The sequence below is a fragment of the Macaca nemestrina genome, chromosome 4, assembly GCF_043159975.1.
Source record: "Macaca nemestrina isolate mMacNem1 chromosome 4, mMacNem.hap1, whole genome shotgun sequence".
Classification (NCBI taxonomy): Eukaryota; Metazoa; Chordata; class Mammalia; order Primates; family Cercopithecidae; genus Macaca; species Macaca nemestrina.
Genome location: NC_092128.1, coordinates 27,645,654 through 27,673,019, shown reverse-complemented (window position 1 = coordinate 27,673,019; position 27,366 = coordinate 27,645,654). Strand labels below are relative to the sequence as shown.

The 27,366-nt window shown below is 36.2% G+C and overlaps 1 protein-coding gene across 5 annotated transcripts in view; it reads left to right on the top strand.

The window, feature by feature from the left end:
- Positions 1–27,366, top strand: part of LOC105471375 (muskelin 1) — a 380,915-nt gene that overhangs the window by 346,440 nt on the left and 7,109 nt on the right. For 4 of the 5 annotated variants that reach the window (XM_011723823.2, XM_071093953.1, XM_011723822.3 and 1 more), the window contains 5 exons: positions 4,683–4,830; positions 6,073–6,187; positions 7,758–7,897; positions 12,552–12,654; positions 20,113–20,167. In XM_011723823.2, the coding sequence (XP_011722125.1) occupies positions 4,683–4,830; positions 6,073–6,187; positions 7,758–7,897; positions 12,552–12,654; positions 20,113–20,167 (561 nt within the window). Of the gene's footprint in view, positions 1–4,682; positions 4,831–6,072; positions 6,188–7,757; positions 7,898–12,551; positions 12,655–16,106; positions 16,221–20,112; positions 20,168–27,366 lie in introns of those variants that run through there. The other variant, XR_981107.3, reaches the window with a different exon arrangement.

Sequence of the window (27,366 nt, the reverse complement as noted above, 5' to 3'; positions counted from 1 at the left end):
GACAGGTTAACGAGAAAGCATAACAAATTGATTTAATCAAAGTTTCATGTGGCGTGTGAGCCTTCAGAAGAAATGACCCAAAGATACAGGGAAAACTGTCCATTTTTATGCTAAGATTTAATGAAGAATGAACAGCTGGTTAGCAATGTGATTTGGTAAATGGCTATGATTTAATGCAGATAGACTGAGGTGGGGAAACCCATCAAGGCCTGTCTGTTCGGATTCTTCTTGGCCCCTCTGTGTAGCATTTCTTCCTCCTGGGTATGGGGCAGGACCCTGCTAGAGAAGGGTCTTAGGACCTACCATCAGACAAGGGTGGGTCACAGAATTTCTTTATGGCCAGCTCCTAGACAGAAAGGCAGAGGAAAGTTGGATCAGTAATTCAAGTTTTTAGAATTTGAAAGTCTAGGCTGACTTTGGGAAAAAGAGGTTCTAGTTTTTATGACCCACCTTGGGGAAGAGGAATTCTGATTTGATGAACTCACTTCTAGGGAGAATGAGGGAAGAGAGGCAGGAGGGCGAAAGAACTGAGAGAGAACTTGGTACTGAAGCTGTTCTGAGGCCTTCCAGTGTCCTTTAGTTCAAAGTACTTAGCATGCCAGAGTGTATTGTGTTCTGAGCCCCTGACAAGGTCTCATGTTTAGTTTGATTTTTATTCCTCTGTATATAGTAATCTGCTGTTTCCTTCTTTGGAAGCTTTTAGAATTTTTCTTTTCCTGGAGTTTTAACGTTTCGTATTAAGGTAAAGATGTACATCTGTATATCATCTTTTTTTTTAAATTAAACATAGATATAGCTGTATGTGTGCACCATCTTTTTAAATTAAACATGCCTAGCTTGCAGTGGGCTCTTTCAAACCGGACACCCAGTTCAGGGAAACTTTTTTTATTTTTTCTTCTACATTATTTCTTCTTTCCTTCTGGTCTTTTTTTCAGATAATTTGACTTCGATGGATATATCCTCTGTGTCCTTTAACTTTTCCCTCATCATTTCTATCTTTTTGCTCTTTATTCTGGTGATTTATCAGTTTTATCTAGAGACCACTGACTTTGTTTCTAACTATGTCTGTATTTTCATTCTGTCGTTTGAAGTTTTTGGTCATAGTTTTACTTTTTAGTATCTTTTCATAGTCCCTGCTCCTTTTTATGGTAGCTTATTCTTGTTTTGCACATGGAATATTCTCTTTAATCTCTTCAAGGATACTGATGGGTTTCCCCCCCCTCCCCCGAGTTATTTTCTTTTCTGTGATTTGTCTTTTCCCAGTTGTTCTATTTGTTCATCTAGGTCCCTCTCTTTTGCACTGTTGATTTTTTTCCTCGTATGTCTATAATTCATGTCTAAACTTTAACATTTATGAATAAAGGACTGTATCAATTAAGAAAGATAGTTAACAGTGGTTTCTTTTACAATGTATAGGTCTCTTTTTCCAGTAGGCTTCTCTCATAAATGAGACACTGATCAAGGTCTTGTACAAGTGCGCAGCACATACTGTCAACCAAGCTTTCTTACAGAATGCATAAGCTGAGAATAGGCACACAGTTGGGAACCTGTATGATTAACAAAGTAAAGATTAGGAGTTACTTTAAGCTCTGCTGTCATTCTTATTCAGGCCCCTATGTCCTTATTAGAAGCTCTCCACGGAAGTCTTCCTCACAATCTACTTCTCCTCTTTGTATTCGATGATTTATTTGGAAGTTTTCCATCTTTTATCTCTGGTGAGTTATAGGCTCTGGTGATTATTGTAGGTGAAAACAGCTGTAGACAACATGTAAATGAATGGACATTGCCTGATTTTACCCTGAGCAGGCCACATCAAGCCATAGTTTGCCAAGCCATGTTATTAAATTTTTAATTCAAAGACTCACTATTAAGACAAAATAGAATAAAGAAATTTAAATACAATAAATTTAGGCAGTTATATCCTTCACTTCTACCACTTATGAAAGTAATTCCAGTTCTACACTGTTTTATCTTCCAAAGTTATCTAAAGAAATTTAAGTGCAATAAATTTAGGCAGTTATACTCTTCACTTCTACCACTTATGAAAGTAATTCCAGTTCTTCACTGTTTTATCTTCCAAAGTTATCTGAGGAATAGAGGTCAGAACCTGAGCACATCGCCTCTGAAAGTTTACCATGCCTTATTAAGAAAAGGCAGTTGTCCCGTGGCATCCTTGAGGGACTGGTTCCAGGACCTCCCTTGGATACCAAAATCCTCAGATGCTCAAGTCCGTGATATGGTGTAACCTATGCACAACCCCTCCTATACTTTAAGTCATTTCTAGGTTACTTTTAATACCTGATACAGTGTAAATGCTATGTAAATAGTTGTCATAAGGAATAATGACAAGAAAAAAGTGTGTACATCTTCAATACAGATGCAGCCATTTATAGGTTTTGTTTTTTGTTTGGGTTTTTTTTTTTTTTTAATATTTTAAATTTGTAGTGGTTTGAATCCTTGAACACAGAACCCAGGGATATGGACGTTCGACTGTACCAGACTTTACATACACAAAAGACTGTGGCATGAGGGCGTAGGCTGTTATTAAGATCAGGTTGATATATGTTTGTGTATACATATAAATATCATGTATGTATGTATACAAATTATATGTTGTGTGTGTGTGTGTAATTTTATAATATAGTTACTGTGGAATGCATTTGGATAGTCCTTAAAATGTCCCAAATTTATCAAATAAGAATGTAAAATGACACATGAATTTAAGGTAGATTGGGAAAAAATAAATACTGGATTATTTGGTCCCACTAAAGCAGATAAAGAAGACCAAGATCAATATGGCTGGCATCTCCTGCCATACATAGTATTCTAGGTTGACATAAATATTTCACTTCAGTCTGATATTTGTTTAGCTTTTTGAGCATATGATAATTGTTCATGAGTAAAAGAAATGTTAAAACAATGACATTGTTTTAGATCATGACAATTATTTGTGAAGTAGCTGAGTTCATAATATGCACTTTATATATATGGAATTGTATTCCAAATAATATTTTCAAATAAAAATAAGAAAATTTGGCATATGCCATATCAGTGTTTTACAGATTATTGGATAATGCAGAATGATCATTTATTTAATAGGTTTCTTAGAAAAATACAGCATTATTAACTTTGGGGAGTTTAAGCCACTCAGGAAAACAAAATGGCATATTATACCCCAGAATATTTATTTATTTATTTATTTATTTGCTTTAGAGGCAGAGTCTTACTCTGTCACCCAGGCTAGAGTCCAATGGCACGATAATAGCTCACTGCAATTTCCAACTCTGGGCTCAAGGGATCCTCCCACCTCAGCCTCCCAGATAGCTAGGACTACATGTGCACACCACCACACTTGGCTGATTTTTAATTTTTATAGAGACAAGGTCTCATTGTGTTACCTAGTCTGGTCTTGAGCTCATGGCCTCATGTGATCCTCCCACTTTGGCCTCCCAAAGCACTGATATTGCATGCATGAGCCACTGTACCTGGCCCAGAATATTAAATTTTATTTTTTGGAAGTTATTGTATGTTATGAACAGATATTTTCAATGACTCTGACCTTATTAAGCAACTCTGTGCTTTACCTTTTGTCAAATTTTTTTCCCCAGGTCAAGATTTAAATATTTAATCTCTACTATCAAATTAGAACTGTCCCAGATAATAAATCAGTTAATTAAAGTATATCTTTTCCTTCCTTATGTAAAAATGATTATATTGCATACCTCTTTCTGCTTCTTTTTTCCCTGTAGCTGGCAATTGACATTCCTTTAGTCTTTCCACAAATCATTTAGTAATGGTTATATTCCAGGCACTTTTCTAGATACTGGGAACAAAATAGTGAGCAAAACAGCCTCTTTGCTTGTGGAGCTCATAGAGTAAGGAGAAGGCAATATATAATTGTTTATTGTTTAATTAAAAAGTTATGTAGTGTGTTAGAAGTTAAGTATGTGGACACATAGAGCAGAATAAAGGTGTATTGATATTTTCAAGAGAAACTAGTAGGGGCGGGGTGTGGTGGCTTATGCCTGTAACACCAGCATTTTGGGAGGATGAGGCAGGAATATTGCTTAAGGCCAGGAGTTTGAGACCAGCCTGGGCAACGTAGCAAGACCCCATCTCTATAAAAAATCCAAAAATTAGCTGGGTGTGGTGGTGCATGCCTGTAGTCCCAGCTACTTGGGAGGCTGAGGCAGGAGGATCCTTTGAGCCCAGGAGTTCTAGCCTGCAATGAGTCATGGTTGTGCCAGTGTACTTCACCTTGGGCAATAGAGTGAAACTCTGTCTCTTAAAAAAAAAAAAAAAAAAAATAGGCCAAGCACAGTGGCTCACGCCTATAATCCCAGCACTTTGGGAGGCCGAGGCAGGCAGATCACCAGAGGTCGGGAGTTCGAGACCAGCCTGACCAACATGGAGATACCCCATCGCTACTAAAAATCCAAAATTAGCCAGCCGTGGTGGTGCATGCCTGTAGTTCCAGCTACTCGGGAGGCTGAGGCAGGAGAACCCGGGAGACAGAGGTTGCAGTGAGCCGAGATGGCGCCATTGCCCTCCAGCTTGGGCAACAAGAGCGAAACTCTGTCTCAAAATAAATAAATAAATAAAAATAAAGAAAGAATTAAGAAAGTAAATACTAAACTATCTAAAGTGAGTATTTTCATCTTTTTTTTTTCTTTAATTTGTAGTTCCAATGACAGGATTTACACAGAGAGCAACTATTGATCCAGAACTGAATGAAATACATGTCTTATCTGGACTCAGCAAAGATAAGGAAAAGAGGGAAGAAAATGTTAGAAATTCATTCTGGATTTATGACATTGTGAGGAATAGTTGGTAAGGAACTCTTGTATCTGCTGCAATCCCAATGTAGCAGTTATTTGAGGTTGTTGGTTTATTCAAAAGAAGAAAGAGTCTTATGTTAATTTGTGACATTGTACATTTAAAAGTCAATACAAAAAATTAGTATCAGTACCTGTGTATACAGTGATGTTCAGTGAATGGATTTTACCTCTGTGTTTTTCAAGTAGTAGATGGTTCCTGGTCTGGGACTCAAGAGAACTGTATTTTAGTCTAGGTTCTGTTCTCTTCTAGTCTAGTTCTGTGTGAACTTGAGAACAATGCTTTTTTTTTTTAATGTTCCCAGATCTTAGTTTTCATAAAACTAAGAGGCTTGACTATAGCGGGGAGGGGACAGTATTACTTAGCATTTCCAAACCATGACTTTTGTGTCATAGAGCATCCCACAGAACTGGTGCTGCACATTTTGCTTTGGGAAAACAGGGATCCAGCTCTGACATTCTGTGATTGCTCCATAAGTGAATATTGTACAGAACAGAAGCACTTCAGAGAACTTCTCCTTTCATAATGGAGAGTAGTGTTCTGCAGCTAAGGAATTTATTATTTTCTAAGTAGGACATTTATTTACAGTCAAATGACAGCAGTGTATACTGTACATCTTTTTATTGTACATACATAAGATAGCGTCTCTTTCTTTAGTTTGAGCTTTCATGTATGCTGTTTGTATTTCATAACAAAAAGTAGGATACGTGAGCTATTTAATGGACATGAAAAGAACTTCAGAACTCAGTTCTAACAAATTCAGAGTGTTTTATGAGTAACTAGAACCTTTTTTTTTTTTTTTTTTTTGAGATGGAGTCTCGCTTTGTCGCCCAGACTGGAGTGCAGTGGCGCAATCTCGGCTCACTGCAACCTCCGCCTCCCGGGTTCAAGCAATTCTCCTGCCTCAGCCTCCTGAGTAGCTGGGATTACAGGCGCCCGCCACCACGCCCAGCTAATTTTTGTATTTTTAGTGGAGATGGGGTTTCACCATGTTGGTCAGGCTGGTCTCAAAGCCCTGACCTCGTGATCCACCCACCTCAGCCTCCCAAAGTGCTGGGATTACAGGCGTGAGCCACCACGCCCAGCCTGAGTAACTAGAACTTTAATATTTGATGTGAACATATTTCTAAAATTTTTTGTTAGTAGTTAGACATGCAATTAATTTACTTGCTACAGTTGTATTATCTTTGCTGCTAATTCTCTAAGGTAGAATGCCTTAAAAGCAGTGTCTTGCAGGTCTTGTGTCTATAAGAATGATCAAGCTGCAAAGGATAATCCAACTAAAAGTCTTCAGGAAGAAGAACCATGTCCAAGGTTTGCCCATCAGCTTGTATACGATGAACTACACAAGGTATCCTAACTACATTGACCTGTTAACTTTCCATGGCCTACTGTCTGAATTAATCCCCAAATATATCTTTCTGATTGTTTTAAATTGGATTTGAGTAAAAAGTTAAAATACATAGTAGACATTCAATAGAATATTAAACACTCAATATCACTTCTCCCTAAAATTCCTTAAGAGAATAAGCATTTTTACATAGTCTATAATTCTTGGTACTTTTCCTTTTTTGGAAATAGTCAGTGGCAGCTTTTTAGCTGTATAGCTCTAGAGATATGACATAGCCTATTGTTTCTACAATGTGAATATCCAAGTAAAAGATGTACAGTTGTCAGCATTCAGGTACCTTGTTCTGTGATATAACATGGTTTTTGGTTTTAGATTTTCCCATTGTGTAAGAAGTCTTTTTATCTTAATTTTCCTGATATACTAGTGATATATCTTTTAAATCAGCCTTGTGAAATGGTCTTGTGTTATGAATTTTTAGTGTCATAGTGTTGAGAGTTATTTCTTTATTTCTCCCTTAAACTTAACCATGTCCTTTAGTGATCGGACTTAGATTATATAGTAAATTACTGACAGAGACCAATTCTTTCTGTTAAGCCACGGATGATTATTTAAATTCTACATGATATACTTTGAGACCTTTAGGTAAAAGCTACCATGGGAGTGAGTAAAAGCCCTTTCTTTTATAACCTCTCAATTTAAGGAGTAAATGAATTTCCATCTATAGGATAGGGATGATTACTCTATTATATAAACACCAATGAATATAAATGTTTTTAACATTTTAGGAAATATTTTAATTTAAATTTAATAAATTTATACACTAATTGTAATTAAAATATTTAAATATTTAAATGCTTTTGCATAAGTACAGAAAAACATTCAAATGCAATAAATTTAGGCAGTTATACTCTCACTTCTACCACTTATGAAAGTGATTCTGTTTCTTCACTGTTTTATCTTCCAAAGTTATCTGAGGAACAGATAACTCTGATTAATGTAATAGTGAAATCATAAATTCCTTTTGCATTTCATTTTTGGTATTGAATTATGGAATAATTTTTTAATGTTATTTCACAAATTATATGTGCCATTTAATATTTGGCATTTCAGTTAAAGCAAAATTAAGATGTTAAAATTTTTTAAAGTTTCTAGTTGACCTGTTGACTTGACTGTTAACTTTTAGTGATTGAGCATTTATGTCAGAATTTTTAAGATATTTGTTATATGATCAATATGTTGATTAATTTTATCCCCATTATTTGTTGTCCTCAGCAAATAATATCATGGATTAGCTTCTTCCTATCATTGTTTTTGTTTCATGCCTTCCACTATCATTGTAATTGTGGTAACATAACTCATTTTAGCATACATGCAGTTTTTTTAAGTAGCCATGGTGCTTTAAAGTAAAATAGAAACAAGAAAAATCGAGAGAAGATTTTGGTAAAAATGCAATATAATTTTTAATTTTTTATTTAAATAGGCTCAGTAAGTTAACCTATTATGCACTGCTACTAAAATATCTTGGGTATGCATGCATTTTTTAAAGTCTGGCTTATTTTGCTTATTATAGGTTCATTATTTATTTGGTGGGAATCCAGGAAAATCTTGCTCTCCAAAGATGAGATTAGATGACTTCTGGTCACTGAAGTTGTGTAGACCTTCAAAAGATTATTTACTGAGGCATTGCAAGTACCTCATAAGAAAACACAGGTATGAAAATAATTCGCTGAAAACATTTAATTAACATTATCAGCTGTTGTTGGTATTACCTAGCTTTGGAGATAGAACTTTCTCTTGGCACATTTAATAATGACACTGTAAATACTACGAAGATCATGAATTTTGTAAATGCCCTGTTCTACTTATTTTTGCTTTCCTTTTTCAAAGGAAGATACAAAATATAGATATTGATGCTAAAAATTTATAAAAACAGAACAAGTGAGATTTTGCAACTGTTAAAAAATGGAAAATAATTTCTGTGAAGGTGACATGCCTACATCAAAGTAACTCAAAGCTAACTACAAATTAGATCAGTTCTAGCTTAATGGCACGTGCCTGAGCTCTTGATAACTCTCTTAACAGTGAATGTGATGATATAGTTGACTATACTATATCTTCCTAATTTGATGTTTAGGAATACAATACAATTTCAAAATAGGCTTGTGGCTTTATATCACCTTTATTATTTAATTGCAAAATCATTTAATCAAGCATTTTCATATATACATATACATTCACACACACACACCCTCCCCCACCCTGAGTCATGTTTGCTTTTTAGCCTAGAAGGTAATAAATTACTAAAAAATGCAGAAAAGGGTTTCTGTCCTTTTGGTTACTGTAGTGTTACATGGTAATAAAAATTTGCTTTAGGGTCAGGTGCAGTGGCTCACGCTTATAATCCCAGCACTTTGGGAGGCAGAGGTAAGAGGATTGCCTAAGGCCAGGAGTTCAAGACCAGCCTGGCAATTACTTTATGCTAGACCCTGTATATTATTATGTGGCAGAGCCAGGACTTGAGCCTGAGCATTCTGATTCCAGAGCTCACTGCTTAACTGTCATATATACATATGTATCAATGAAGAAAATGAACAAAACTCTGCCCTCAAGTTTCCATTCTTAAGAAGGCAGACTAACAGTAAACATAATAAGGAATTTATATTACATGTTAGATGGTAAGTACTATGAAAAGAAACAGATTGAGTTATTGTTTATACAGGTGAGGGAGATGGGAATGTAGTTTTAAATAATATCAGGATAGACTGCACAGTGAAGATGGCATTTGAATAGAAACTTAAGGGACAAGAGGGACTGAATCATGTAGCTGTCTGGTGGGGTGGGGAGTGTTCTAGACAGGTAATAGTCAAGGCTCTGAGGTTAAAAATAATGCCTGAATAATTTGAGGAGTGAATTGAGAAGAAGCGTGGTGGAAGTGGAATGAGTGAGGTGATTGTGATAAGAAATGAGGTTGAAGGGACTAGGAAAGGGACAGCTTGTAAGGGGCCTTCAGCTTTTACTCTTAGGGGAGATTGAAAGATTTTAAGTAGGGGAGTAACACATTCAGGCTTATATTTTATAAAAATCATTCTGTATTTTCATCCAGAAGAACTGGGTAAAACTCGTGGCTGCTTTCCCTCAGGTGGGGAATTCTTCAGAAACAACAGGTTTATGTGTTGGAAAAGATTATTTCAGTTTGGGGCACTTTAGGTTTGAGAAGTCTGTAAGACATGCAAGTGGAGGCCATCTGAACATTTGGTGAAAAGACTTGGCCTGACATTACAGTTGTGAGTCACGGGGAGAAGGAGCTTGCTCGGGGTGAGCAAGAAGAGTGAAGGGTTACTGGGTATTCTCTGAGGACCACCACCATTTGAAGGACAGGCAGAGGAAGAGACATTCCACAAGAGATCAAGAAGGCACCTTAACATTCTGGATAAGCTTTGGAGATTGTGCCAATAGAATTTCCTGATGGATTTGATATGGGTATGAGAGAAAGAGAGCAGTCAAGGATGACTCAGGGCATCTTGAGAATCTTGTCAACTGCCAATTCAAACTGACAATAAAAGGCTTATTTTAGACCTTTTTCTCTACCAAGCTGTTAGGTAAATTCAAGAATTTGAGGGACATCGCTACATTATAGACAGAATAGATAGAAGTTTGTGTCTATGAATTGGGTAGAACACAAAAATTGCCTTTTTCAAATGTTATGCAGATTTCTTTTTTTAATATGGGAGCTTGTACTAACTGCTAGACTGGCTTATTTTTGTTGTTGTTCTTAATGGAAAACAATTTTTCTGTTCAGTTAGAATATAAATTTAGAAGGAGAGAAAGAAGTATATTGTGTGCCAAGGAAGTATCTCCTTGTTCTTACTGATGTCATGTGATGTAATAAATAAAATACCACTATTATTTTTTCATATGACATTCAGGTTTCCAAACTTGATGATGATTTGTGGGTAGAAATGGGCAAAAAAAATTGTGATAGGATTAATTTCTGTTCACTTAGAAACAGGGCAGAACTGTTGATTAAAATACGATTCTAGGCTACAGACACAAGTCTGTGATAAGTTCTTGCTAGCCAAAAATAGCTCAGAAAATGAAGGTGGAAAACATAACTTTCAGGAAGCTGATCTCTTTACTGGATATGGGATTGTATGTGTGTGTTGGTTAGGCTATTTCAGGTTGTAAAGGATAATGCCATGCTTTGGATACCTCAGCTGAAAAAGAATTTATTATTAGATTATTCAGGGAATTAAGGCACCTTGTCAGCATTTGAACAGTGAAACTGGATGGAGAATTGTTTAGGATACTGGAACAATTCTAGTAGCTGGGTGCTACTGTAGCTTTTCCTTGTACTTCTGTCTGCTTCTTTCTCCATCTGCTTGTCCTGTTCTACTGACTACTGCTGACTTTCTCCCAACCTCGTGGCCTAGATAGATAGATAGATAGATAGATAGATAGATAGATAGAGGCATAGATAGATAGATGGATAGATAGGTAGGTAGGTAGGTAGGTAGGTAGGTAGGTAGGTAGGTAGAGAGATAGATAGATAGAGGCATAGATAGATAGATAGATAGATAGATAGATAGATAGATAGATAGATGATAGAGGCATAGATAGATAGATGGATAGGTAGGTAGGTAGATAGGTAGGTAGGTAGGTAGGTAGATAGATAGATAGATAGATAGATAGATAGATAGATAGATAGACAGACAGATAGATAGAGGCATAGATAGAAGCATAGACAGATAGATAGATAGATAGGTAGATGGACGGATGGACAGAATCTGCCATCTCATGGCTTCTGTTTACTGCCTTCTCTATTTCTGTCTGCTCTTTACATGTCCTTATATGTCTCACATTCAGATTATCCAAGAGAAAGAATCTTCTTAGAAAGCATTTCCTGGGGAGAGTGTCCCTATTAGGAAGAATTCTGCCAAACCACTTTATAAACTGCTAATCAAAGCGTGGGTACCAAAACCTTGGTCTAATCTAATCTGTTGTGGACAAGATGGTAGAGTAACATGGTCTTTACCTAAAGGACTCTCATCTGAAGGCTGTAAGCCTGGCTGTCACTCTTACGGTACTGCCTGGTACAAGAGAGCTGTAATATTTTGCTAGTCTTTGCCCCTGCCTGAAGTACAGATACCCTATCACCGAGGATGCCGTCAACCTGAATGCCATCGTGAAAGGCTCTTCATAGCCATTCCTACTCAAAGGAAATTCCTCTTTTCCTTGTCTGTATATTTTGAAAAGCATACCAACTTATTAGAAATAAATCTATATGTAATTATGATATAACAGAGACGTTATCTTTTTCAGATAGATATATAGATACATACAGTTTTTTGTTGTTTAGGAGAGCTCATCCAGATTCATTCTCTGCACCTCAGTTTTTCATTTTGGGGTTTTTTTGTTTTTTTTTTTTTTTTGAGACAGGATCTCACTCTGTCATCCAGGCTGGAGTGCAGTGGTACGATCATGGCTAACTGCACCCCCAGGCTCAAGCAATCCTCCCACCTTAGACTCTTGAGTAGCTGGGACTGTAGGCACGTGCCATCACACCTGGCTGATTTTTGTAGAGATGGGGTTTTGCCATGATGGCCAAGCTGATTTCAAACTCCTGGGCTCAAGCCGTCCACCCACCTTGACCTCGCAAAGTGTTGGGATTACAGGCATGAGCCACAGCACCCTATTTTCATGTTTTTTTGTGATAAACAGTGATAAAATAGATCATCATCATAGCATTATTATGAGGATAGATGAAGTGGTACATGTAAAATACTCAATACAATGTCTAGCATATTACAAATGCTTGAGAAGTGGTTGCTGCAGTTGTTTTTACTGACTGAGACATGGACATAATCTCATTAAAAGTAATCAGTGTTAATGATACTCATTTAAAGATACCCTGCTTATTTCAGTTTCCAAGGTGTCTGTTAAGCATCTCCATTAGAAAACATACAAATCTAAGCAAGTGTTTTTATTTTTATGTCTACTCGTTTTGGATGAAGCACATTGGGATTTTTTGAAGTTCTGTTTTATAAAATATGTAGCATATTCACTTTGTTTGGTAGTTGGTTTAGTCTTACCTTGTAGTTTTAAGAGAAGAGTAGGAAATGCTCCTACCCAGTCTCTAGCACCACAGCTGCCTGTGACCACCTGGCATTACCATTACATTTCCAAGAACTCCACGCCTACACTGTCTACATGGCAGTATTGTTACTTCTGGATTCCTAAACTGACATTTTCTAGATATCTAGAACAACTCATACACAGTGTAACAGTGTATTTTATTCCAGGTCTGAAAGACATTTCTGATACTTTGTCATAACTCCAGATAATTATTCTTGTTTACATTTTCTAGGTTTGAAGAAAAGGCCCAAATGGATCCCCTTAGTGCTCTGAAATATTTGCAAAATGATCTTTATATAACTGTGGATCATTCAGACCCAGAAGAGACAAAAGAGGTAAAGAAAGGTGGTAATAAATTTCAGAAGTTGCATTTTTAAATGTCTTCCTAACATATTTAATGATTTTGCTCTTGAGTGTGTAAAGGAAAATGAAGAAAATATGATGACATCAATAATCTTTAAAATGTCACAGAGCCGGTGAAATAAAAATTGAATAGGCATGTTTTCATGTGATAAGATTCAAGTCACCAAAAACCCTTGGTCCATTCAGAAAAGGATTATTGGGTATAAAGTTTTAACTTAGTTTTGTGTTTTGGAAAGCAAATAGAAATTTTTACTTTGTCCATAGTCCCATGATTATTTTACTTAAGGATTATATAATGGTTCAATATAAACTTTTCTGTTGATAGTTTAGATCCCCCAAGAGAGGAAAGAAAAATCCCCTGTTGCTTAGGAAGAAAATGAAGAGAGATTGGTGGGAGTTCGAATCCTTGGTGCCTTAATATTTAGTTATGTGAATGTTGTAGCAGTATAGTTTGTCTATAGGCTACTAATTTCATTCATTCCTAGTTGCTAAGATTGAGAAATCAGTTAGCCAATGATTACTTTTCAGTTTTTTGTTACATAACATTGGGATAGAAACAACTGTTTCTAAAGATTTTATATCCTTAAGAACATGTTTGCTTATCCATGGTGTGTGAATATGCCTGCAGTGATTTTTGTGGTTTCATACGCTCTCTTTCCGCTAATATCTGAGATTCTTTTTGTCATTTTTTCCTTTTGCCAGCTGTCCTTGTTCATCTAGCAATATCTGAACTGCAGTGCATTTGCCTTCCACTCACAGAATTTGTGCTGATTATATATAGTTCTGACCCTTAGGTCTCTTTCCCTGTTAGCTGCTGCCTTGCTTTGGCTTTGTAATAGCAGTATCAAGCTGTGCCCGGCATGCTTGAGCATTGACACAGGTGTCAGATTTAATGTCGAATCACTTTCAGGCTCCAGGTTTATTGTACTTTCAAGCAACAGAGGTTCCGTGCCTTCAGCACCATAACAAAGAGATACTCTTTCATAGTTTCGTACTATAAAATTAAGTCCTAAGTCTCTCGTTATTGATTACAGCCCTTCACTAGGTAGAGAATCTGCAGAACATACTTTAGAACCCCCATGAAGGAGGACAGTTAATTGTCTTTCCTTGAGTCTTCAGTCAGTTCATGATACTGTGCAAATAGGAGAAATAATTGTAGTTTTGCCAAGTGGCAGAATATGTTTGTCTTCAGTCAATTGATGATACTGTGGAAATAGGAGAAATAATTATAGTTTTGCCAAGTGGCAGAATATATTTGATTTAATCTTTTATGACTTATAAGTGTACTTAGTTGTGAAGAGTCCGTTAATGTTAATTTTGTTAGGCCATACATTTGAGAGTTATGCATAGATTTCCTTGTGTTTTCTCCATATTCTGTGTAAAATGGCTGTAACTGGGAACAATCATTTTTTCCTTATTTTTTGAAGCCAAAACAAAATATTTCAAAGTAAATAATTTCAGCTGTGTGAGCTGCAACTAGGCCAAAGAAAACAAGACAGTTTGTTCTTAAAGTTAAACTGATGGGAAAAAAACAGGACAGGGAGGTATCTCAAGTTCATTTAAGCCATTTTTAAAATTTTGGTAGCTGGTTTCTCTTTTTCTTCTTTTTAAAGTAGTAACAACTTAGGAGTTTGTATGCCACCAGCTTCCATTCCATTTCATAAAAGCTTAATCTAGCAAGAGTTGGTGAACCCTAGTAGAAGTTAGAAAGAAATGGTAGTGTGTGTGTGTGTGTGTGTGTGTGTGTGTGTATGTGTGTATGTTGGCATCAGAATCACCCCACTTTTTAAAACAATGCCCTCACACTAAGATTCTCTTCTGTCTGCTCTTAAAGAACAGAAAACAGAAAACATTCCTGACATTGAGAATAACTGGTCTGTAATACTATTATTTTGTTTTAATGTGTGAACAGATTTGACTTTTAAAATGTTTTATATCCAACAATCCGTCTGTGGGGAAGAAATTCTCTGGTGACAGTTCACATGTATACTGATGATATTTGTCAGTGAGGCATGTAGATCTTCACTTTCATTGTAGGAAATCATTCCACTCATTGAGAAGGGCCTTACTGCTCTTAATTTCCTATAGTAATTTGTTTTTGTTCTGTTTATATGTTTTACAAAAATTTCATGTTATTAAATGACTTTCTCATTTAAGTCTCAAAACACGAAAAGTGTTTTTTAGATTTTTTTTTTCACGGTTGTTATGATCATCATCATTGTGCCTGTTGTCAGGACATTGACAACTATCAACTATATAACAAAAAAATGTTCTTTGCTTCCTCCAGTCTTCAGAACATGGGTTCTGAATTGGTGATGAACTTATAATAAATCTTATAAAAAATATATTTTTTTCTAGAAAAGGCTTGAGAAAAGGATGCCTAAGTCAATTATACCACTTTCAGAGAAGACTTCTATAATAGAGAAGGAATGAGAATAAGTTTTCAGCTACAATAACACATTTTGTATTCATTACACTTCTGCAGAGTTTCCAGAGTACTGGTGTCATTCATTTAACAGATGTGTATCGATTCCCGATAATAGTTCAGGCATTCTAGGCAGAGGAGCTATATCAGCAAACCAAACAAGATCCCTGCCCAGGAGGTGCTTACATCTTAGTAGAGAAAGACAATAAACATTAAAGAAGCAAATTATATAGCACATTAGAACTGTGTAAGTATTGGACCAGGCACAGTGGTTCAGCCTATAATCCTAGCACTTTGGGAGGCTGAGGTGGGTGGATCACCTGAGATCAGGAGTTCAAGACCAGCTTGGCCAACATGGTCAAACCCCATCTCTACTAAAAATACAAAAAATTAGCCGGGCATGGTGGCAGGTGCCTGTAATCCCAGCTAATGGGGAGGTTGAGGCAGGAGAACCACTTGAACCCGGGAGGTGGAGGTTGCAGTGAGCCGAGACCGTGCCACAGCACTCCAGCCTGGGCCACAAGGAGTTACTGAAGCTCGGACCAAAATAATGATAGAACGGTGAGAAGTAAAATAGAGCAGATTCTCAATATATTTTAAAGATAGAACCAACAGAATTTTATGATAGATTAGATCTAGTGTTTGAAAGAAATGACTCTAAAGTTTTTGGCCTGAAAAACTGGAAGGATGGAGTTACTATCAACTGAGGTGAGAATGTTCTTGGGGGAGCTGGTTTGTGGGGACTCCTGACTGGCATTCAGGAGTTTAAATTTGGAAATGTTCAGTTTGAGATATCTATGACACAGCTAACTTAAGATGTTGAGGTGACTGTTGGATATTTAAATCCAGAGTTTGGGAAAGAGGTCTGTAATATCACTTGGTATGTGTTAAAATCCTTAGGCCAGTACATACAGTTCCACTTATTTAATCAGATTGTTAAGATAATAGTTTTCTCCTTATCCTATATGTAGAGCCAATAAAATTTATTTTTCACCTTAGGCGTTAGAAAAGAGGAGCAAATTCAACCCCAAATAAGTAGAAAATAAGAAATTCATGAAATAGGAAACAAACAATGGAGAAATGTTTAAAGTGAAAAGTTGGCCTTTTGAAAAGGTAAATAAATTGATAAACCCCGAGCAAGACTTACCAAGTGTATTAGTTTGTTCTCACACTGTTGTAAAGAACCACCTGAGACTGGGTAATTTATGAAGAAAAGAGGTTTAATTGACTCATAGGCCCACAGGCTTAACAGGAAGCATGACTGGGAGGCCTCAGTAAACTTACAATCATGGCAGAAGGTGAAGGGGAAGCAAGCACCTTTTTCACATGGTGGCAGGAGAGAGAATGACAATGAGGGGGGAAGTGCCACACAGGTTTAAACCACCAGATCTCATGAGAACTCACTGTCACAAGAACAGCAAGGGGAAAATCGGCCCCTGTGATCCAGTCACCTCCCACCAAACCCCTCCCCCAATTCAACATGAGATCTGGGCAGGGATGCAAATCCAAACCATATCACCAAGAAAAAAAGTGAAAACATAAATTATCAACATCACAAATGAAAAGAGGGCATCAGTATAGACCCTACATATATTAAAAGTAAAGTGGGTATGGACTTCATCGACAAATTCAGCAACTTGATGAAATTGACAAATACTTTAAAAGACACAGTTTACCAAAACTGACACAAGAAGAAATAGAAAATCTTAAGGAACTCCATATCTACTACAGAGATTACATTTGTAATAAAAAATTTTCTAACAAAAAACTCTAGGCCCATAATAGCAGTAAATTTTATCAACCATTTAAAGAAGGAAGAAAAAAATACAATTTTACATAGACTCTCAGAAATTAGAGGAAGGTGATACTTCTTTAATCCTTTTATAAAGCCAGGTTAACTTTGGTATAAAATCCCAACAAAAGCAGGGCATGGTGGCTCACGCTTGTAATCCCAGCATTTTAGGAAGCTGAGGGGTGGATTGCCTGAGCCTATGAGTTTGAGACCAGCTTGGGCAACATGGCAAAAACCTGTCTCTACAAAAACATACAAAAAATTAGCTGGGTGTGGTGGTGCATGCCTGTAGTCCCAGCTCCTCTGGAGGCTGAGGTGGGAGGATCACCTGAGTTCAGGGAGGTTGAGGCTGCAGTGAGCTGTGATCCTACCACTGCATGCTGAACTTTGGCGATAGAGTGGGATCCTATCTCAGAATAAATTAGAATAAAATAAAATTCCAAGAGAGACATTACAAGCGAAGAAAATCATGGACCAATATTTTTCATGAACATAAATATAAACTTCTTAGGAAAATTTTAGTTAATTAGGAATATATTGAAAAGTTAGTGTACTATGACTAAGTGGTGGTTTATTCTAGGAATATATGGCTAGTTTAACATTTGAAAAAAAAATTCAGTGTAATTCACCATGTTAACAGAATGAAGAAGGAAAACCATAGATCATCTTAGTAAGTGAAGAAGAGCATCTAACAAAATTCAGACTCATCAGAATAAAAATTCTTAGCAAACTAGGAATAAAAAGAAACTTCTTGAATCTAAATTCCTAAAGGACACCTGTGAAAAACATACAGCTAGGACTATTCTTAATTGTTAAACATTAAACCCTTTTCCCTAAGATTGTGACAAGGAAATTATTATCAGCCTCTCTATTCAACATTCTACCAGAATTACACTAGCTAGTGTAATAAAGAAAAAACAATAAAAAGCATATAGATTGGATAGGATAAAGTAAATTTGCTTGCATTTGTAGGTAACATGATTATGTACATTCAAAACCCCATGGTGTCTACAAAACAATATACTAGGACAAGTGAATTTAGCAAGATGACAAAAATACAAGGTCAGGAGAAAAAAAAAAGTAATTATTAGCAATTATTTTTATACTAGCAGAGAACAATTAGAAAATGAAAAGCATAGTTTATATTAGCAAGAGAAATATCAAATGGGTAGAATGAGTCTGTTGTAAGAAATTAAAGAAGACCTTGATAAATGAAGAGATATATTTATGGATTGAAACGATAAAAATTGTTTAAAGCTGCCCATTTTCCCCAAATTGGCCTTTTAATGCAGTGTAAATTTGGTTTTTATTGTTGTTGTCATTGAGGAAATAGACAAACCACTGTAAAATTTACATGGAAATGCAAAGGTTTTAGACTAGCTAAAACAGTTTTGAAAAAAGAAAAAATTGGAAGCCTTATACTATCAGATTTCAGGACTCTACGTAAAGCCCCAGTAATCAAGACAGTGTGCTACTAGCTTAAGGATAGATAAATAGATCAATACAACAGAATAGAGTCCAGAAGTAGACCCATACATATGTGGTCAGTTGTTTTTTGACCAGGGTGCCAAGTCCAACAGGGAAAAGAAAGTTTTTAACAAATGCTACTGAATAACTGGATATCTCAAACCTTTCTCACTCTTTACTGAAACATTAATTTAAGATAAAATCCAGAAGAATAAGACTTTGAGAAGAAAACAGGAGATTATCTTCACAACATTGGGACAGGTAAAGATGTCTTGGACGTGAATAAAGGCAGTAATTGTTGAAGAAAAATCTTGATAAATTGGACTTCAAAAGAGTTAAAATTTCTACTCATTAAAGGACTACTAAAAACATAAATAGATATTGCGAGATTCAGTAGCTCACACCAGTAATCCCAGCACTTTAGGAGGCCTAGGAGGAAGGATTGCTTGATACCAGGAGTTTGAGACCAGCCTGGGCAACATGTGAGACCTCGTCTCTACCAAAAAAAAAAATCAAAAAATGAGGCAGAAGGATTGCTTGAGCCCAAGAGGTCAAGGCTGCAGTGAGTCATGATCACGCCACTGCACTCCCACCTGGGTGACAGAGCGAGACCCTGCCTCAAAAAATAAATAAATAAATAAATAAATAAATAGACAAGCCACAGACTAAACAATCCTTGCAGTAGATATATCTGACAGAGGACTGATACCCAGAATACATAAAGAACTTCTATGCATTTTTAAATTTTTCTTTTTACCCCCTATTTTCGTAACTCTTGCTTAGATGAATACCTATGGAATATTTGTACAATTTCTGATTCATCAGGACCATTCATCAGGGCTTACAAATGTTGGTATGATTTAATACCTGAAATGTTAAAGACTGCAAACATATATGTGAAATATATCCTGAGGAATTGGCGATATTAACTGCTCAGGTCTTGGGAAGTACCCAGTAACTCCATTGAGGAGTTTGTCTGCTTTAATTCATTCCTTTAATTTGCCTCTTTTCCTGCATTCTCATTCAAGATAAATATAAATAGTTCTCCAGATTTTTTATTTTGTGTCTATTTGTTAAATTGCTAATGTTGCAATAGTTTTGTCTTACTCTGTTTCTTCATTGTTAAATTACATTGTCTGTTTTCAACTAACTTTGACAGCCTGGAAATCTAAGCATCATTTACAACATTATGTCCATTAAAAAAGGCCTTTGGGTTTTAACAACGTGATTATATATAATTGTGGAATCTCAAGCTAAGTTGTAATTTAGAAATGGTCTATACATGCTTTTTTTCTCAGATTTTGATTTACACAGCTGAGACATCAGGTATTTTACAGTGGCTTACATTTATTTTGAGATGAGAATGTGTATATGCTAAAAATTCAGTAACAGAGCCCAGGGCACCAATCTGATCATATCTGTTAGATTCAAATGACAATTTTCTTTTTTATTCTATTGTGCTGTTGTTCCTTAATAAATACATACTTTAATACATTTTAAAAATAAAATAATTCCAGGAAATGGCCCAGTATTTTGGAAAATGATAATAGCAGCCTGATAGAAAAGTCATTGTATTCTGTAATCTGAATGTGTTCTTCTTGCCACTATTTGGTGAATAGACCTATGTCACACATATTCTGAAATATGTAGTTGCTGATAAATGGTCAAAGTTATAGAAGGTTGTTTTCTTTCAGTGCACTTAGCCAGCTAATTTGCTGCTTTTTTTTTTTTTTCTTTCTTAAACAGTTTCAGCTCCTGGCATCAGCTCTATTCAAATCTGGTTCAGATTTTACAGCTCTAGGTAAGTATTGCAGTATAATTTATCCAGCTAGATGCCCTAGCATTTGGAAGGTTGGATCTTGGTTTCCTTTACATGAAACATCAGGTGAGATGTTTCAAACAAATAGATGAGCAAATGAAGTTTCAGGGTATCATGCAAAATTTCTAATAACCTGCTACAAAGTTACTTTCAGGTATCATTTATCAGTTCAGTTTGCAATGACTATTATACCAATTGCTGTGTTAGTATGCAAACAGATAGCAATAGAAACACAGTCAAAATAAATTAATTTGTATAGCACTGCTTGGAATGTAGGCTGTATTACTGATACATACTATGAGATAATACTTGTTGATTAAATAGTTTTTCTTCTCATTTTGTTCTTTATGGAATTATGTGTCACCAGGAGAATAGCTATGGGGTAGGCAATGTTTTGGGAGCACAGAAGATAGATTATCTCTTTCCTAAAAATGGGAATTTTGTTATCTTAATTGTTCAAGATAACTTCTAGTTGAAACTCAAGTTTTTCTCAGACACTTTAGTCTTCATTTAGTAATACTGTTATTTAGTATTAATGAATTATTAAGTAGACTGTAGGCCAGGCACAGTGGCTCATACCTGTAATCGTAGCACTTTGGGATGCTGATGCTTGAGCCCACCAGGAGTTTGAGCCAAGCCTGCGCAATATAGTGAGACCTCGTCTCTACAAAAAAAAATTTAAAAATTAGCCAGGTGTAGTAGTGTGCTTCCATAGTCCTAGTTACCCAGGAAGTTGAGATGGGAGGATCACTTGAGCGCAGGAGGTAGAGGCTGCAGTCAGCCAAGATCATGCCGCTGCACTCCAGCCTAGGCGACAGAGAGAAACCTTCTGTCTTTAAAAATAAAAAATAAAAAAAATCAGCTAGGCATGGTGGCTCGTGCCTGTAATCCCAACTAGTCGGGAGGCTGAGGCAGAAGAATCGCTTGAACCCAGGAGTGGGAGGTTGCAGTGAGCCAAGATCATGTCATTGCACTCCAGCCTGGGCAACAAAGCAAGACTCTATCTAAAAAAAAAAAAAAAAATCCAAGACTGTAGTAAAGTGGGTAGTCTGCAGAACCCACACCTTTACTTGGGTGAATTTTCAAGGGTATTTTCATCAGGATAACTTATTAGTAGCTTCATTTTTTTACCAAGATGATATTCTTGAAGTATGGAAATTCCTACCTTTCCTCTGGTCAGTGAATGCATATTAATCCCATTGATGCTAGTGCAGTTATTGTTTGCCTTAGAGTTGAGCAATAGTATTGAAATTTTCCATTGTATGTAATATAAATACTATTTTTTCTATTTGGAATAAATTAACACTTTAGGATATCAATTTAGTTTCTTCATTATTTGACCTTTTATCTCTTAAAAGTGAACGGTACCTCAAAGAAAAAAGAGTATGTATAATTCTGGTGCTTTTCACTGGGATGAAAAAATAGAGGTGTTCTTGAGGTCTTGCCCTTTATCCATAGCGAGTGATTGAGGCTTCTAGACTGATCAAGGCAACTCCAGTCCTAAGTTCTAACTTCAGAATATGTAGGATTCCTCAGGACTAGACTCAGCAAACTGCTATAAACGTGACTCCAGAAGGTTCTCCTAAGAATTTAGATAATGATTTACCACTATTAATACACTCGAGTTGAAGTCCTTAGGCTACTAGAAATCTCCACTCTGTGAGCTGGAGAACCTAGGTGTAAGCATTAATTTGGAAAGTTCATGCTCTTCTGAATTCTAGCATTTGAAATAGATGTACTGATACATGAATTGGGGGTCTGGCATATATTCTGTTTGAATGATTGTGTGCCTTATGTCTGATACCACAGCCCAGGCCCATTATTTTTATTTATTAGTGGATAGCACTAAATTATATCTAACTGACTTATTTTTAGCCTTTAGAACAAGAATTTCTTGGCAGCAATTTAAGTATATTAACTAGGGTGGTGTCAGCAAATATTTTACCTTCAGCTTAACTCCTTTCTTTTCTTTTGACTCTGTCCTATTCACTGCCAACTAATATATTTTGTCAGGAATAGTTTGTTTTATTTGGATTCTAAACAAACCTCAGATGTACTGAGAACAATACAAACACAAAAAGAGAAAAATACAAGCAGGGAAAATTCCTGTGGGATGTTGTTTCCTGTCTTGTCTGAGGGGAGGTAGTATAGCCTAGTGATTAGGAGGTTGGAATGTGAGATGGTGGTTAAGAGTCAGGATCTCTTAAAAGTGATCTTGAGCAAGTTACTTAAACTTTCTAATTATCAGTTTCTTTATCTGTAAAATGGAGGTAATGGGAGTACTTGCCTCAAATTGCTGAGATTAGAATTAAATGAAATAATTCTGGAAGACATTTAGCACAGTAAAGCAATAATGCTCCATTCAGGGTACCATTAATATTGACTGCCTTAAAAATGTAATCTTCTAGCCAGGTGCGATGACTAATGCTTGTAATCTCAACACTTTTGGAGGCTGAGGTGGGACGATCATCTTGAGCCCGAGAGTGCGAGATTAACCTGGGTAACAGCAGAATCTTGTCTCTGTTTTTCAAAAAAAAAGTCACCTTTGTAACACTGGTGAATTTGGATAAGGAGCAAATTCAGATTGTATGCTAATTTTAATAATGAGAAATTTGATTTACTATTTATAAACAGGAAGTACTTTTCATAAGGTTTCATGCCTATTTAGAGTTCCTGGTTCTTGTTTTTATTCATTTTCTGTCAGACTATTTTATCTTTATGCCAATTAGATTAGAAATAAAATGGATTATTTACTATACCTTTCACTGTATAAATGAATATTTCATTTTCTAAGGTCTGAAAAAAAAAAAAAAAGCCTCAGCCAAACTTTCTGAATGACTCCCTCCAGAAATAATCCAATTTACGTTCATCTCTTAGTGAGAATTAAATAAAAGTATTAATATTGTATGTAATATTTTAAAGAATCGGAAAGATGGAAGGTGATATTATCTTAGTTTTGGAAAAATGTGTGACCTCGGAGAAAATCTCCAAGGATCTTGATTTTAGAGCTGGTGGCTATAGGCACTTGTAAGATTGAACTCAGTCACTTTGCTAAGTTTGAGAGCTGTATGTTATTTCTAGAAAGTATGAATTGGAACAATTAAACTTCTTTTCAGCAAGGTTTGTGACAAGTAGGAAAAATCTGGTCTCTAAAGCATATTACCTATTTATTTATTTATTTAGACAGGGTCTTGCTCTGATGCTTAGGCTGGAGTGCAGTGGTGCAGTCATGGATCACTGCAGCCTGGACTTCCTGGGCTCAAGCAATCCTCCTCCCTCAGCCTCTCGAGTAGCTGGGACTGCTGGCATGCACAACCACGCTGAGCTAATTTTTTTTCTTTTTTTACATCTTTTGAAGAGATGAGATCTCACTGTCTTGCCCAGGTTTGTCCTTTTTTGGTCCTCACAACTCTTTTTAGAAGTTTACAGTCCAAATATGAAGTTTAGTGTTAGAAATAAGTGTACATTTAATAATGTGTATGCTAGGAAAAAAATGAGAATTCATGTTATTTCTCCTTTACCACAGTAGGAAAATCCAGCTACATGTAGGATGATAAATTAAAAGTATATTCCTAACCAGGCATGGTGATGTGAGATGGAAGAATTTCTTGAGCCCAGGAGTTTGAATCCAGCCTGAGCAATGTAGCAAGACCCCATCTCTAAAAACAAAAAATTATTGCTAATAGGTCACTTTATTTTTAGAGCAGTCATTGCCTTCAGTCATACTACTAGTGATAGGGTGATAGCTAATTAATATTTATTGAGCACTTACTTTGGGACCAGGTACTGTTCTAAGCACTTTGCATGTCTTAACTCATGATTACCCCACAGTAACCCTATGAAGTAGCTACTATGTGATCCCCTTTTGTATATGAAGAAACTAGAGTGCAGAGAGGCTAAAGTAACTTGCCCAGGCATAGTGCTAGTGAAGGGCAAAACCAGGATTAAAACCCTGTCAGTATGGCTTCAGAACGCCTTCTCTAAACCACTAAATGTGCTACCTCTCACTGAGCTTTACCAGTTTCCACTGCTCAAATGGTTACATCCTCTTTCCATTTTATTTTATGTATGAAAATAAAGTAAGATAAACATAGTGATTAGGAGCATGAGGTTTAGAATTAGTACCACCTTGTTGTCCTAGCAGTGCCATTTAAGTAGTTGTGGTGCTATTGATGAGTTTCCTAGATCCCCACCCCTTTTTTATTTGTTTCTAGAAAAAACATTGATTACATATAAAGCTTAGGATTCTCCTTAAACAACTTTCCTCAATCTCTGTCTTTTACCCTCAAGTATAATCACTTATATGTAATACACCTTTACACACACACAATTATATACACAGACATAGATGTAGTTGGTTCTCATTCAAAGTAGAATACAGAGTTAGGTTCCTACAAGCCTCTGGTCATAACATTTTATCTACTGATCAATATATAACCACATGTTATGTGTGTTTCTGTTTAAAGATTCCTCATTTAATATATGTTGTTGATTCACTAACATTAAGCTCATGGTCAACATCACTCTAACTCATACCTGAACCAAGCTTATCTAACATGCATATTTTCCCCATAAGGCCTTTTTGCACTTAGGAATGCTAGACAGCACTTTGGCACTACATTTGGGGGCCATTTTAAACAGTGAAGCCACCAAAAACACAAAAATGTGGCACCAAACAGATGGTGAAAGGGCTGTTGTGGATAGTAAGAGCCGAAACTAGAAAGTAGCAGAGATCACAGAGTTCAGCCTCAGCTGGGGATGTGTGCGTGTGGTAACTCAAATATTTTGCCACTTTAGCACATGTCTGTAATAACCACAGAAATACCACAAGTATTGGTTTGGGGGTTACAAATGAATTTTAGCAAACAGGCAAATTCACAAATACGGAATGTGTAAATGATCAAGATCAACTATATATACCCACACACACACACCCATATAAATATATAGGTTTGTATGTGCTGTTTAAATTTATTATATAATGTAAAAACATATTCTGCAGCATAATTTTTTAAAGTTAGTCATGTGGCTTGTAGATGTTTTTATGAAGCTACACTAGATCAGTTGTATTCTTTTGAAGTGATACATAATTATTCATAATAGGGATCTACCATAATTTAACCGTTCATCTAATGATAGTGTAAATTTCAGTTTCCTCATAGGTAAATAGTAAATAAAAATAAAAGATGTGGCTTTGAGAGTTAAATGAGCTTAGTACATTGCCCTACAACTTAAGCACTTAATGACTATGAGTTAATGAAAAATAAAGGGCTTTGGAGTCAGACAGACGTGGGTTCCACATTCCATCTCTTCCCTCCCTAGCTGTGAGACTTCATTGAATTACTGAATCTCTTTCTGTGTAAAAGAGATAGATGAAGAACAAAAATAGTAATAACTTTAAGATTATTGAATCTCTCTAAGTCGTCTCATCTGAAACTGGAGATTATAATACTTCATTGTTTTTGTGACAATGAAATATAATCATACCTAAAGTACCTACCACACAGGAACTCAGTGTTTCTTCCCTCTTAGATAATTTGATCTCAAGAAAATGGTATTACTTTATTAGAGTAGCATTACAGAATCAATATCTTATTTTAAAAATATAACACAGCATTGTACTTCTACATATTCAGAACATAAAAGAGAGAACTAAGCCATTTTAGTACAGTGCTTAGACTGTATACTTTCAGTGAGGTATAGTCTAAAAACAAAGCAAAGTAATGTTGAGTTTTTGTTGGTGGTGGTACATATATAGCAAATCTAGAACTCTTATGTATTTTAAGTTGAACAAATACGATGTTGCTGAGAGGGTTTTCTTGGTGGAAGAAAGGAGATATGGAATGGGATAAGAGAAGGATTAATTTCTTAAATCCTCTGGGGCTTTAAGAAATTAGAATTAACAGGCCGGGCGCGGTGGCTCAAGCCTGTAATCCCAGCACTTTGGGAGGCCGAGACGGGTGGATCACGAGGTCAGGAGATCGAGACCATCCTGGCTAACACGGTGAAACCCCGTCTCTACTAAAAAATACAAAAAACTAGCCGGGCGAGGTGGCAGGCGCCTGTAGTCCCAGCTACTCGGGAGGCTGAGGCCGGAGAATGGCGTAAACCCGGGAGGCGGAGCTTGCAGTGAGCTGAGATCCGGCCACTGCACTCCAGCCTGGGCGACAGAGCGAGACTCCGTCTCAAAAAAAAAAAAAAAAAAAAAAAAAATTAGAATTAACAATAAAAGCATGAACTGTAATATTCTAAAAAAAATGTATGCATATGATAGGTATGTGTGCATAGGCCTAGAAACAGTGACACCCTGGCAATTAGTACAGCTGTTCTTGCTTGGTTTTTAAATAATAGTCACAGCTAAAAGGAATTAGGACTCCAGAACTGTGTAAAGATGAATTTGGACATATATCAGAAAGTAAGAAGATGCCCCAAAATTAATGCGTATATTTCAAAAAGACACAGAAGCCAGCTCAAAAAGGCTCTCATTGGTCAAATCTGCGACAGTATGAGTATCAGAATGAATGATGACAGTAATGAGTATAACATAGTGAACAAGAGAAGAATCCCTGAGTACACAGTGATGTGAACAAATAAGTAAAATGGGAGGAGGGGAAGAAAAAGCTCTTCTTTACAATAGAATGTCAACAACTGTAGAAGGAATCATAGGGTTAGAAAATCACCATCATATAACTGATAATTGTTTTAGAAAGAATCATCAATGATCGCTAAATTATTGGATGCAGGGCTGTTGGAGAACAGGATATTTACACAGTCTCATCAAGCTATCTCCCTATCAATAGTTTATTAATTACAAAGGTAGAAAAGAATACCTTTACCTTGGAGAAATTTGGCATATATACCAGCTTAAGCAGATTATCAAAGTTAACATCATCAGTATTGGGATAAACTGATACCACATGCCTTCTGAGATGATGCCCTGAGACACACAGTATCACTTCTGTAGTATTCTTGCCAAAACTGCATAAACTGAATCTGATCATGAAGAAACAATCAGGCAACCCAACTTCAACACATTCCACTGATAAGTGTTCTGTGCTCTTCAAAAGTACTAGTATCATAAAGGACAAAGAGGGGCTGAGGAACTATTTCAAACTCAAGAGATTGGAAACTAAATTCAGTATGTGATCTTGGATTGGATGTTAGTAGGAAACATGACTATA